The sequence below is a fragment of the Oncorhynchus gorbuscha genome, linkage group LG03, assembly GCF_021184085.1.
Source record: "Oncorhynchus gorbuscha isolate QuinsamMale2020 ecotype Even-year linkage group LG03, OgorEven_v1.0, whole genome shotgun sequence".
In the NCBI taxonomy this organism is placed as follows: domain Eukaryota; kingdom Metazoa; phylum Chordata; class Actinopteri; order Salmoniformes; family Salmonidae; genus Oncorhynchus; species Oncorhynchus gorbuscha.
In genome coordinates, this window is record NC_060175.1 from 2,732,266 (window position 1) to 2,743,854 (window position 11,589).

At 43.3% G+C, this 11,589-nt stretch overlaps 1 protein-coding gene across 1 annotated transcript; it reads right to left on the reverse strand.

Moving 5' to 3' along the window:
* Positions 1–939: 939 nt before the first annotated feature.
* Positions 940–10,366, reverse strand: pdrg1 (p53 and DNA-damage regulated 1). Its single transcript, XM_046338249.1, has 5 exons — positions 10,237–10,366; positions 5,805–5,880; positions 5,480–5,554; positions 2,672–2,752; positions 940–1,272 (listed from the first exon to the last, which is right to left on the reverse strand). The coding sequence occupies exons 1-5, from the start codon at positions 10,312–10,314 to the stop codon at positions 1,190–1,192; spliced, it is 393 nt and encodes a 130-aa protein (XP_046194205.1). The 5' UTR covers positions 10,315–10,366; the 3' UTR covers positions 940–1,189.
* Positions 10,367–11,589: the final 1,223 nt, after the last annotated feature.

The following is an 11,589-nucleotide window of genomic DNA, read 5'->3' on the forward strand; positions in this document are numbered from 1 at the left end:
TACATAACGTCACCCCATTTTATAAGAGATTCTCCAAAATTAAAATGGTTCAGGCATTTATATATAAACTCAAATTGTACTTTATCAAAAGCCTTTTCAAAGTCAGCTATGAATAGCAGGTTTCCCAGATTTTTCACTGTATCGTCCATGTAAAACACCTGTCTGATTAGAATGAATCATTTTCAACCTTTCTAGTCCTATACACTCTCCTAGAATGTTTTCCATCACAACACTGAAGTGTAAGGGGCCTCCTTTTTGGGGGGGGACTGGATCTTTAGATTTACCACTTGTATCCTGTTTCAGTAATAATGAAATCAGACCTTCTTGTTGAGTATCCGAATCTACCATTTATATAGGAGTAGTTAAAACATTCTAATAATGGTCCTCTGAGTATATAAGAAAAAAGTTGTGTATACTTCCACTGGTATGTCATCCAGCCCTGGAGTTTCCCCATACTTAAAGGCTTTAATTGCATCAAGAAGTTCCTCCTCTGTAATTTATCCTTCACATGAGTCTTTCTGTACACATGTTAATTTTACATTATTCATAGAAAAATAAATCCATACAATTAACTTTGGTTAGAGAAGATGGAGAATGAAACTAAAACATATCCTTAAAGTATTTTTCTTCCTCTTTCAAAATATCGTTTGGTGAATCATGGGTGACTCAGTTATTTGTAACAAGTTAAAAAAAAATTTGGTGCATTTTTCCACATATTCCATCCAGTTTACTTTGTTTTTATAATATATTACACTTCATCTTTCTGGAATAAGTTCCTTAATTTATTTGTTTTTTTCCTCTAATGTATTCTGAGCCATCTGTGTAATGATCATGCTGTTTAAATCAGCTTATTGATATAAACACACCTGTCAGTTGGATGGATTATTTGGGCAAAGGAAAATGCTCACTAACAGGGATGTAAAGACATTTGTGCATATGGAAAATGTCTGGAATATTTTATTTTAGCTCATGATACAAGGGACCAGCACTTTACATGTTGCATTTATTTACGTTTTATAATATTTGACTAAAACATTTGAGTCTCCCACTGTTGAGGGTCCACGTGGGGTTTAGGATATCTGTTCCTGAAACCATGTGTTTGATACTGTTCCATTAATTCTGTTCCAGAGCCTCCAATATAAATGACCACCAGCCGCCATTGGGTCAGACCCCATCTAAAACCCTAACCTCATCTCTTCATCAGGTGGTTGATGGCCTTCAACTCGACATTGGAAAGAGGAGACAGGTTGTATCCTGTCAGCTCCGGTTTCCCTGGAAACACAAACACAAGTCTTTACAACACTATCCACATCACAAGATAATGCAGGCTATTCATTGTCGAAGGAGGTAATGCAAACTAACTATGCATTGTTGAAGGAGGAAATGGAGGCTAACTAGGCATTTTTGAAGGAGGAAATGCAGTCAACGCATTGTCGAATGAGGTTACGCAAACAAACTAGGCATTGTCGGAGGTAATGCAGGCTATGCATTGTCGAATGAGGTAATGCCAAATATACATTGTCGGAGGTAATGTAGACAAAATATGTATTGTCAAGGAGGCAATGCAGACTAACATTAGGCTATGCATGGTTGAAGGAGAATGCAGCCTAAATATACATTGTCAAAGGAGGTAATGCAGCCTAACTATGCATTGTTGGAGGAGATAATGTGAACTATCTATGTATTGTTGGAGGTAATGTAGCCTATGCATTGTCGGAGGAGGTAATGCAGCCTAACTGTGCATTGTCTGGAGAGATAATGCGAACAATCGATGCATTGTTGGAGGTAATGCAGATTAACATTAGGTATTGTTGGAGGCAATGCAGACTAACATTAGGTATTGTTGGAGGCAATGCAGACTAACATTAGGTATTGTTGGAGGCAGTGCAGACTAACATTAGGTATTGTTGGAGGCAGTAGACTAACATTAGGTATTGTTGGAGGCAGTGCAGACTAACATTAGGTATTGTTGGAGGTAATGCAGAATAACATTAGGTATTGTTGGAGGCAGTGCAGACTAACATTAGGTATTGTTGGAGGTAATGCAGACTAACATTAGGTATTGTTGGAGGCAATGCAGACTAACATTAGGTATTGTTGGAGGTAATGCAGACCAACATTAGGTATTGTTGGAGGCAATGCAGACCAACATTAGGTATTGTTGGAAATGCATTAGGTATTGTTGGAGGTAATGCAGAATAACATTAGGTATTGTTGGAGGTAATGCAGAATAACATTAGGTATTGTTGGAGGTAATGCAGACTAACATTAGGTATTGTTGGAGGTAATGCAGAATAACATTAGGTATTGTTGGAGGTAATGCAGAATAACATTAGGTATTGTTGGAGGTAATGCAGACTAACATTAGGTATTGTTGGAGGTAATGCAGACTAACATTAGGTATTGTTGGAGGCAATGCAGACCAACATTAGGTATTGTTGGAGGTAATGCAGACTAACATTAGGTTATTCATTGTTGAAGGATACATTACTGATCAGGGCCCGGTTTTCCAAAAGCATGTTAAGGCTAAGCGCATCATTAAAACCCTAGGATCCTGTGGTTCTATGATGAAATGAACTAAGTCTGAAGAGGCTTTTGGGAAACCGGGCCCTGTACTGTTCACTACAGCCTAAAGGAAGCATGGTTGATGACGTTATGTAATGATTTTGACCTTGCAGTTCATTGAGGCGGTTCAGTTTGTCTTTAAGGGCTTGGCGAAGGTTGTTGATCTCCTTGTCTAGCTGCCGCTGGTCTGGTCAGAGAAACAACACATGACAGATGTAACAGGACATTACAGAGGCATCCTGCTTCACAGTCATTAAACAGGACATTACAGAGGCATCCTGCTTCAGTCATTAAACAGGACATTACAGAGGCATCCTGCTTCAGTCATTAAACAGGACATTACAGAGGCATCCTGCTTCAGTCATTAAACAGGACATTACAGAGGCATCCTGCTTCACAGTCATTAAACAGGACATTACAGAGGCATCCTGCTTCAGTCATTAAACAGGACAGAGGCTCATTAAACAGGACATTAGAGGCTGGCATCCTGCTTCACAGTCATGAAACAGGACATTACAGAGGCATCCTGCTTCAGTCATGAAACAGGACATTACAGAGGCATCCTGCTTCACAGTCATGAAACAGGACATTACAGAGGCATCCTGCTTCACAGTCATGAAACAGGACATTACAGAGGCATCCTGCTTCAGTCATGAAACAGGACATTACAGAGGCATCCTGCTTCACAGTCATGAAACAGGACATTACAGAGGCATCCTGCTTCACAGTCATGAAACAGGACATTACAGAGGCATCCTGCTTCACAGTCATGAAACAGGACATTACAGAGGCATCCTGCTTCACAGTCATGAAACAGGACATTACAGAGGCATCCTGCTTCACAGTCATTAAACAGGACATTACAGAGGCATCCTGCTTCACAGTCATTAAACAGGACAGAGGCTGGCATCCTGCTTCACAGTCATTAAACAGGACATTAGAGGCTGGCATCCTGCTTCACAGTCATTAAACAGGACAGAGGCTGGCATCCTGCATCACAGTCATTAAACAGGACATTAGAGGCTGGTGTCCTGCTTCACAGTCATTAAACAGGACATTAGAGGCTGGCATCCTGCTTCACAGTCATTAAACAGGACATTAGAGGCTGGCATCCTGCTTCACAGTCATTAAACAGGACATTACAGAGGCATCCTGCTTCACAGTCACTAAACAGGACATTAGAGGCTGGCATCCTGCTTCACAGTCATTAAACAGGACATTAGAGGCTGGCATCCTGCTTCACAGTCATTAAACAGGACATTAGAGGCTGGCATCCTGCTTCACAGTCATTAAACAGGACATTACAGAGGCTGGCATCCTGCTTCACAGTCATTAAACAGGACATTTACACAGTCATTAAACAGGACAGAGGCTGGCATCCTGCTTCACAGTCATTAAACAGGACATTAGAGGCAGAGGACTTAGGCATCCTGCTTCACAGTCATTAAACAGGACATTACAGAGGCTGGCATCCTGCTTCACAGTCATTAAACAGGACATTACAGAGGCTGGCATCCTGCTTCACAGTCATGAAACAGGACATTAGAGGCTGGCATCCTGCTTCACAGTCATGAAACAGGACATTACAGAGGCTGGCATCCTGCTTCACAGTCATGAAACAGGACATTACAGAGGCTGGCATCCTGCTTCACAGTCATGAAACAGGACATTTACAGAGGCTGGCATCCTGCTTCAGGACATTACAGAGGCTCATCCTGAAATTAAACAGGACATTACAGAGGCTGGCATCCTGCTTCACAGTCATTAAACAGGACATTACAGAGGCATCCTGCTTCACAGTCATTAAACAGGACATTACAGAGGCTGGCATCCTGCTTCACAGTCATTAAACAGGACATTACAGAGGCTGGCATCCTGCTTCACAGTCATTAAACAGGACATTAGAGGCTGGCATCCTGCTTCACAGTCATTAAACAGGACATTAGAGGCTGGCATCCTGCTTCACAGTCATTAAACAGGACATTAGAGGCTGGCATCCTGCTTCACAGTCATGAAACAGGACATTACAGAGGCTGGCATCCTGCTTCACAGTCATGAAATCCTGCTTCAGGACATTACAGATTAAACAGGACTGGCATCCTGCTTCACAGTCATGAAACAGGACATTAAACAGAGGCTGGCATCCTGCTTCACAGTCATTAAACAGGACATTACAGAGGCTGGCATCCTGCTTCACAGTCATGAAACAGGACATTAAACAGGACAGGCATCCTGCTTCACAGTCATTAAACAGGACATCATTAAACAGGACATTAGGCTGGCATCCTGCTTCACAGTCATTAAACAGGACATTAGAGGCTGGCATCCTGCTTCACAGTCATTAAACAGGACATTAGAGGCTGGCATCCTGCTTCACAGTCATTAAACAGGACATTAGAGGCTGGCGTCCTGCTTCACAGTCATGAAACAGGACATTAGAGGCTGGTGTCCTGCTTCACAGTCATTAAACAGGACATTAGAGGCTGGCGTCCTGCTTCACAGTCATTAAACAGGACATTAGAGGCTGGCGTCCTGCTTCACAGTCATTAAACAGGACATTAGAGGCTGGTCATTAAACAGGACATTAGAGGCTGGTGTCCTGCTTCACAGTCATGAAACAGGACATTAGAGGCTGGCGGACATTAGAGGCCTCCTGCTTCACAGTCATTAAACAGGACATTAGAGGCTGGTCATTAAACAGGACATTAGAGGCCTGCTTCACAGTCATGAAACAGGACATTAGAGGCTGGCGTCCTGCTTCACAGTCATTAAACAGGACATTAGAGGCTGGTCATGAAACAGGACATTAGAGGCCTGCTTCACAGTCATTAAACAGGACATTAGAGGCTGGCGTCCTGCTTCACAGTCATTAAACAGGACATTAGAGGCTGGCGTCCTGCTTCACAGCTCTTACCTCTCTGTATCATCTCTTGCGTCTTCGTTTTGGGGAATTTGATGAAGATGTTGCCAAAGCAAACCTTCACTTTTTCTGCATGTACAAAACAAAAAGGATAAGAAGAGATTAAATTGCCGGAGATTCATTTTTAAACATAGAAGTCTTTTCTGAGAGATAATGGAACGTGAATAAGTATTTAGAAAGACTAACATGAAATGTCGTCATTGTCCACAGCTCTGCCTCTGTGGCTTTTAATTGAGTGTATCAAAGAGGGAGGAAGTGTCTTTTGGGTCGTAATTCATCTTTGAATAAGAGCTCCAAACAGTCAATATTCTGCACCCACCTTCCGATGCCATCTCATGTTTCAGAGCATTCAACGCTTCCCTGTTCATATTCCGCTTCGTGTCCAGATCCACGATCTAACAAACAGCCACATGGACACAGCGGTAGTTGTGTTAACTGTATTACATAGTGACACCGAGTGGATGTGTGGAAAATGGAAAGTCAAAGAAACTAGCTAGCTAGCGGCACGTGCTGCCTGGGTACGACCTAGCCTGGGAAGCCACTAGTGGGCTTTATGAGTCTCCACAGCTGCTAGTGGGCTTTATTGGTCTCCACAGCTGCTAGTGGGCTTTATGGGTCTCCACAGCTGCTAGTGGGCTTTATGGGTCTCCACAGCTGCTAGTGGGCTTAATGGCTCTCCACAGCCAGCTGTGCAGCTTAATGGATCTCCACAGCTGCTAGTGGGCTTTATGAGTCTCCACAGCTGCTAGTGGGCTTTGAGTCTCCACAGCTGCTAGTGGGCTTTATGAGTCTCCACAGCTGCTAGTGGGCTTTATGGGTCTCCACAGCTGCTAGTGGGCTTTATGGGTCTCCACAGCTGGTAATACACCTGTTTATCCCGGCGACCGGTTCATTTTTTTCTGCCTTCTTGCCATTAAAATCTAGTTAAGGAGAACATTTGCAGTGTGAGCCTTTGCAGCCTGAACGGAGAATGTTTATGTACGAACCATAGAGATCGAGGACTCATCTTTGTATCTATGCCATTAAGGCTATCTCCATTTTGAAGTAGTCCATTTTTCTTCCCCCGATTGGCTGATCCCTCCTGTTGACCTGGTTGGACATGACTAACAGGGTCACCAGGAAGGATCAACCAATGAAATTGTAAGTCCAAACCAGTTGCAAGTATGGTTAGCTGCAGCCCAATATGGTCACTGGGCGAGTGGGTGTGTCGAAAGGAGAGGGTGTACAGAAAGCGAATCAGCTAATTGGTCAGATTTGTTGCCTCAATACCGTGTCGCGTGTCTGATTGGGCTGCCAGTGACCAGCATTGTATAAACATGCATGTTGACATGAGACAGGACCACGATACCACGGCCGTGTCGCCGGCGTTCGCTAACGTGGCAATCCCCCCCTCCCCACCATGATTTTATTTCAGGTAGGATAGCAGCCTACTCAAGAAATAACTAATATTGATAACCATGGAGACTTGACACATATAGTCAGTGTACTACTCAACGTGGAGGGCTGAACTGCAACAACACCGAGACACAGTGCCTTTCGCTCCCGCTTGGCACGGCTGTCCAGTAACAGGAAGTAACTCCCAGGTATCAGGGTTACAGCCGCAGTAAGCCACATGCATTTATTAGATTTTTTTACCTTTATTTAACCAGGAATTGAGATTAAAATCTATTTTTCAAGAGCGCCCTGGCCAAGAGAGCATACAACTCATGAAGCAACAGTTCACCCACCATCAGTACTTTTAATAAAATTAAACTAATCTTTAGTTTTATAACTGAACATTTACAATTATTTGTGCAAAATGAACAAGTGAAATAAGACACATCCACTGGCTTCAAAACAGAAGTCCAAACTCTTGCGGTACTTAATATATAGCTTAATGTGTGGTAGTTGTCAGTGGTGTGAAGTACTTAAGTAGTTCTCTAAAGTATTTTTACCTAATTCGTTTTTGGGGGTATCTGTACTTTCCTATTTATATTTCTGACAACTTTTACCTCTACTTTAGTATACTCCCTTATTTGACATTATTTGCACTCACTGTATATAGACTTTGTTTATACTGTATTATTAACTGTATGTTTGTTTATTCTATGTGTAACTCTGTTGTTGTTTGTGTCGCACTGCTTTGGTTTATCTTGGCTGGGTCGCAGTTGCAAATGAGAACTTATTCTCAACTAGCCTACCTGGTTTAATAAAGGTGTTCAACTTGCCTACCTGGTTAAATAAAGGTGAAATAAAAAAATAACCTTCCTAAATAAAATGATGCATCTTATACATTTTCCCCCTGACACCCAAAATTACTCATTACATGTTGAATGCTTAGCAGGACAGGAAAATTGTCCAATTCGCACACGTATCAAGAGAACATCCCTGGTCATCCCCACGATCTGGCGGACTCACTAAACACAAATGCTTTGTTTTTACATTATGTCTGTGTTGGAGTGTGACCCTAGCCATCTGTAAATAAAAAATACAATTGTACCATCTGCATTGCTTAATATAAGGATTTTTTTTAAATGATGTACTTTAACTTTTGAGACTTAGGTATATTTTAGGAAGTGCATTTACTTTGATACTTAAGTATATTTAAAACCAAATACTTTTCGACTTTTACTATAGTAGTATTTTACTGGGTGACTTTCACTTTAGTCATTTTCTATTAAGGTATCTTTAATTTTATGATAATTGTGCACTTTTTCCACCACTGGTAGTTGCGTGGTAAGACACTGAAGACAAAAACAACTCAATCAAAACCATCTAAACTATAACAGAGCACGTTCTCCAAACCCACTCCTTCCACAGCACGTTCTCCAAACCCACTCCTTCCACACCCACTACTTTTCTTTGGTTGCCATTTCTGTGGTTTTCCAGGAAAAATGTGGCTACTTTGAAAACGATGTTGCGGGTGAAAATATATTGGTTGCAGATTGTTGGCATACAAAATTACACCGCGCTGCCATGCATTTTTCTTAAAATATATATTTTATCGTGACCTGTTGCTGACTATCAGGCAGTTGGCAGACTGTTACTGGGGGGAGGGAGTGGGGAAGGGCGCAGGGCTGTGTGTGCGCGCAGTGTTGACAAAGCGCTACAGCAGGAAGCCGATTCCCGGAGACAAATCAGCACGCGCGTCTGACCAGTTTTTACCAGTTGTAGGCAGAGGCTATTTATAAATGGAGACACTCATTTCCAACCCCCCAAAAAACATATGAATGCGCTAGAACTGATAACGGCGACAAAACAAAATTATTTTAAGGCGCACTACAGTGCTTTAGATAAATTATATCAGGGAGGTGGTTTAAAGAAAAACTATATTCTAATGTCAACTTTTCTTATGGGAAAAAACGTATCAAGAGTAGGGTTTTTGACTCTGTTCTAGGGTCTGACGGAATGCCCCAGACGAAATTAGAAATGGAACTCAACTCCCTCGTTCTGTTATGGGGGGAAAAAACACAATGAAACGGACATTTATACCGTGCTATGTGCTCGCAAACTGGAGCACGGGAGGGTCAGTATCAAAGTATGCGAAACGGGAGAACGGAGGGCACTTCTCGAATGAGTACTCTGTTTGTACATATTTTGAAGCAGGCATACATACAAACAGGATGTTTATACAATTATAAACAGTGGTTTGAGCCCTGAATACTGATTGGTTGAAAGCTCTGGTATCAGACCGTTTACCACAGGTATGTTTTATGTATTTTTCACCTTTATTTAACCAGGTAGGCCAGTTGAGAACACCTTTATTTAACCAGGTAGGCCAGTTGAGAACACCTTTATTTAACCAGGTAGGCCAGTTGAGAACACCTTTATTTAACCAGGTAGGCTAGTTGAGAACACCTTGATTTAACCAGGTAGACTAGTTGAGAACAAGTTCTCATTTGCAACTGCAACCTGGCTAAGATAAAGCAAAGCAGTTCGACACATACAACAACACAGAGTTACACATGGAATAAACAAACATACAATCAATAATACAGTAGATAAAAAGTATATTTAAAGTGGCGTGAGGTGGTAAGGCAATAAATGGGCCATAGTAGCAAACTAATTACAATTAGGCAAATTAACACTGTGATATATGTGCAGATGATGATGTGCAAGTAGAGATACAGGTGTGCAAAAGAGCAGAAAAGTAAATAAAAACAATATGGGGATGAGGTAGGTAGTTGGGTGGGCGATTTACAGATGGGCTGTGTACAGCTGCAGTGATCAGTTAGCTGATGTTTAAAGTTAGTGGGAGGGAAATAAGTCTCCAGCTTCAGCGATTCTTGCAATTTGTTCCAGTCACTGGCAGCAGAGAACTGGAAAGAAAGGCAGCCTTCACCCCTAGTTGACTACATTAAAATGGTGGAAACCCCCGAATCCCTACTCATGGTCCTGTCCATGCTAATACGGCTTTATGGCCACTAGAGGCCTCTATCATTCTCTATGGTACAAAATGGTAGCTGGGGAAAACGAGTGTATAACCGGCTGTGGTTATCAAGCCGAGCCGATAGTGGAGAGCTCCATAAAGCGACTAACCATGTCCCGGTGATCCCCCCCAAAATACGCCATTCGATACAGCTACGACTTTTTTCGTAGTACGTTAGGAAAATTAGGGGGGTGAAAGTCCCTTGTATCGAAGTGGCGTGTTTTTAGGGTTGTCAAATGGCTCGCTAGCTTCCCAGCCAATGTTTGATTTAACAAGACTGAGAGCTAGCATCATGGACAGTAACCGTGTTCGTACAAAGTATTTTTGAATTACTAAGCATTACCTGTTGTTTGTTTGCAAGAACATCCTCTGCTGCCTCTTCAACTTCGGTCAGATATTGTAAAATTCGTTCCGCCTCCATGATGGCTGTGTGTTGCAACAAAAATATGTCCTACGTGCAGCAAGTACTTCACAACATATTTGGTTCCCATTATAAAACAATTGACCCGAAGGGACGACTGAAGTCCTAAAGATGAATGAATATGTTTTCATTGAAACAAAGACCCAAATACGTTTATTTTCTTCTTCTTATGTGGATTTCATATGGCAGTTGGCAACCAAGTTTAAAGTGCATTACCTCCACCAATTGGACTAGAGTGTGGACCAGAGACAGTGAAAAGAATCCTACCCAATAATTCTGTGTCCACTAAGGAAACGAAATACATAATGAAATACAACAACCCCTGAAGATTTCCCCACTTAATCCTGGCTCTTCCACCCCATTACTCCTCAAATCTAAAAACAATCGCTCCCTTTTCTCTCATATATTTCTGGCACTGAAATAGAACGTGTTTCACTGTCTCCATCTCCCCAGATCCAGCCCTCTTCACAGCCCTCTCTCAGTCCCAGCCCTCTCCCCAGACCCAGCCCTCTCCCAGTCCCAGCCCTCTCCCCAGAGCCAGCCCTCTCCCCAGAGCCAGTCTTCTTCACAGCCCTATACCCAGACCCAGCCCTCCCCCAGACCCAGCCCTCTCCCCAGACCCAGCCCTATCCCCAGACCCAGCCCTCTCCCCAGACCCAGCCCTCTCCTCAGACCCAGTCTTCTCCCAGCCCTATACCCAGACCCAGTCTTCTCACCAGCCCTCTCCCCAGACCCAGTCCTGTCCCCAGACCCAGCCCTCTCCCCAGACCCAGTCTTCTCCCCAGCCCTATACCCAGACCCAGTCTTCTCACCAGCCCTCTCCCCAGACCCAGTCCTATCACCAGACCCAGCCATCTTCCCAGCCCCAGCCCTCTCCCCAGAACCAGTCTTCTCCCCAGCCCTCTCCACAGACCCAGCCAGCCCTCTCCACAGATCCAGCCCTCTCCACAGACCCAGCCCTCACCACAGCCCTCTCCACAGACCCAGCCCTCTCCACAGATCCAGCCCTCTCCCCAGATCCAGCCCTCTCCCCAGACCTCCTCCTGCTCCTATCCCTCCTCTCCTTTTCCCAAGCTGAGCCCCCTGCTGCTCTCTCCTCCTGCTCCTCTCCCTCCTCTCATTTTTACCAAAGCAGACAACAGGGAGGGCAGTGAAGGAGGTTCCAACTTGCCCTGAGTGATGATGTATCAAACACAGAACACCTCAGACATTAGTGCTACTATCAAACAGCTTTGCACACTCTTGGAATTCTCTCAACCAATTTCATAATGTAGT

Bases quoted from the DNA above. Each gene is read 5' to 3' on its own strand.
- pdrg1 (XM_046338249.1), bottom strand. From the start codon at position 10,314: ATGGAGGCGGAACGAATTTTACAATATCTGACCGAAGTTGAAGAGGCA. The intron at 5,555-5,804 runs GTGGGTGCAGAA...TTGTACATGCAG, and splicing joins ACATGAGATGGCATCGGAAG to AAAAAGTGAAGGTTTGCTTT. The intron at 2,753-5,479 runs GTAAGAGCTGTG...TTCTCTGACCAG, and splicing joins GCAAGAGATGATACAGAGAG to ACCAGCGGCAGCTAGACAAG.